General features: G+C 44.9%; 1 protein-coding gene across 1 annotated transcript; it reads right to left on the bottom strand.

Moving 5' to 3' along the window:
- Positions 1–505: 505 nt before the first annotated feature.
- LOC128505340 (40S ribosomal protein S3a-like) lies at positions 506–959 on the bottom strand. The gene has a single exon (XM_053475692.1). The coding sequence runs from the start codon at positions 820–822 to the stop codon at positions 529–531; it is 294 nt and encodes a 97-aa protein (XP_053331667.1). The 5' UTR covers positions 823–959; the 3' UTR covers positions 506–528.
- Positions 960–1,277: the final 318 nt, after the last annotated feature.

A 1,277-nucleotide genomic window follows, 5' to 3' on the forward strand; every position in this document is an offset into this window, starting at 1 on the left:
TACGGAAGGCAGTTTACTTAACCTTTACACCACCAGGCAGTTCATTTTGTGTTCTCGCCGTGGATATATGACCCTGCTTTCTCCCGACTCACATATACTTATATATACGCCCCTATTCTAAAACAATATATACACCACAGAGGATCCATCAGGATTCGAACCATCAATCATTGGTAGGGAAGGCAGGTTACTTTTCCTTTACACCACCAGGTATTTGATTTTGTGCTCTCGGCGTGGAAATATGTCACTGCTTTCTCCTGACTCACATATACTTATATATACGCCCCTACTCTAAAATAACATAGACACTCTGTAAACATTAACACCACAGAGGAGCCAGCAAGAGTCGAACCAGCAACCCTTGGTATGGTAGGCAAGTTACTTTACCTTTACACCACCAGGCAGTTGGTTTTGCGTCCTCGGCGTGGATATATATATATCTACATTTTATATATATATATATATATATATATATATATATATAAAAATATATATTTTCTTTACAGGCTCTAATTCAGATTATGCATCTCAGACAGATTCCTGAAGTGGGGGTTCATATCCATCAGCCCGCTCTACTTTGGCGCCTGTCTCATCTCCTGCAGGCTTCCCAGCACCACCGCCTTCACCATGTAGTTTCATAAGTTTGCCCAGCTCAAACTTTGGCTTTTTCAGCATCTTCACTTTGCGTACATACACATCATGTAGAGGATAGATGGACTGGCAGGCCTTTTCAATGTCTTTGCCGATACTGTCTGGAATTAGCTTGTTAACAACTTCTTTCAAGTCATTTGTCTGCACTTCACGAGTCATGATTTCCATCATCTTCTTGCGGATCTGACGCACTTGCTGATGCTGGGCATAAGAAGTCTTTCTAATCTGGTTGTTACGCTTTTTGGTGAATCCAACACAGAATAGGCAAAGTAGGTAGCCATCTGTGGTCTTCACATCAACGTGAGCCTCTCTGCATGGATATTTGACCCTGCTTTCTCCTGACTCACATATACTGATGCCCACGTAGTCTGCATGGAACGGAGGGGGCCCTGACAGGGGTGCAGAGCAGGGCTAGGTCAGGGGGTCAAAGAAAGTTCAACGGGGAGGGGGAGGAAGTGAAGGGGGTATATAAGGTTGGTGCGTAAGAATGTTCTGGGCTTTTTGTTGTGCCAGCCTACCCGGTTCTGTGTTTCGTTTCAGGATTCTGTCACAGCCGGGGGGCGGTAGCTTGCCAGGTTGCCGGGGGGTGTTATGTGGTTATTGCCACTGGTGTTAAAGTGTCGGTG

This window comes from Spea bombifrons, chromosome 9 (assembly GCF_027358695.1).
Source record: "Spea bombifrons isolate aSpeBom1 chromosome 9, aSpeBom1.2.pri, whole genome shotgun sequence".
In the NCBI taxonomy this organism is placed as follows: Eukaryota; Metazoa; Chordata; class Amphibia; order Anura; family Pelobatidae; genus Spea; species Spea bombifrons.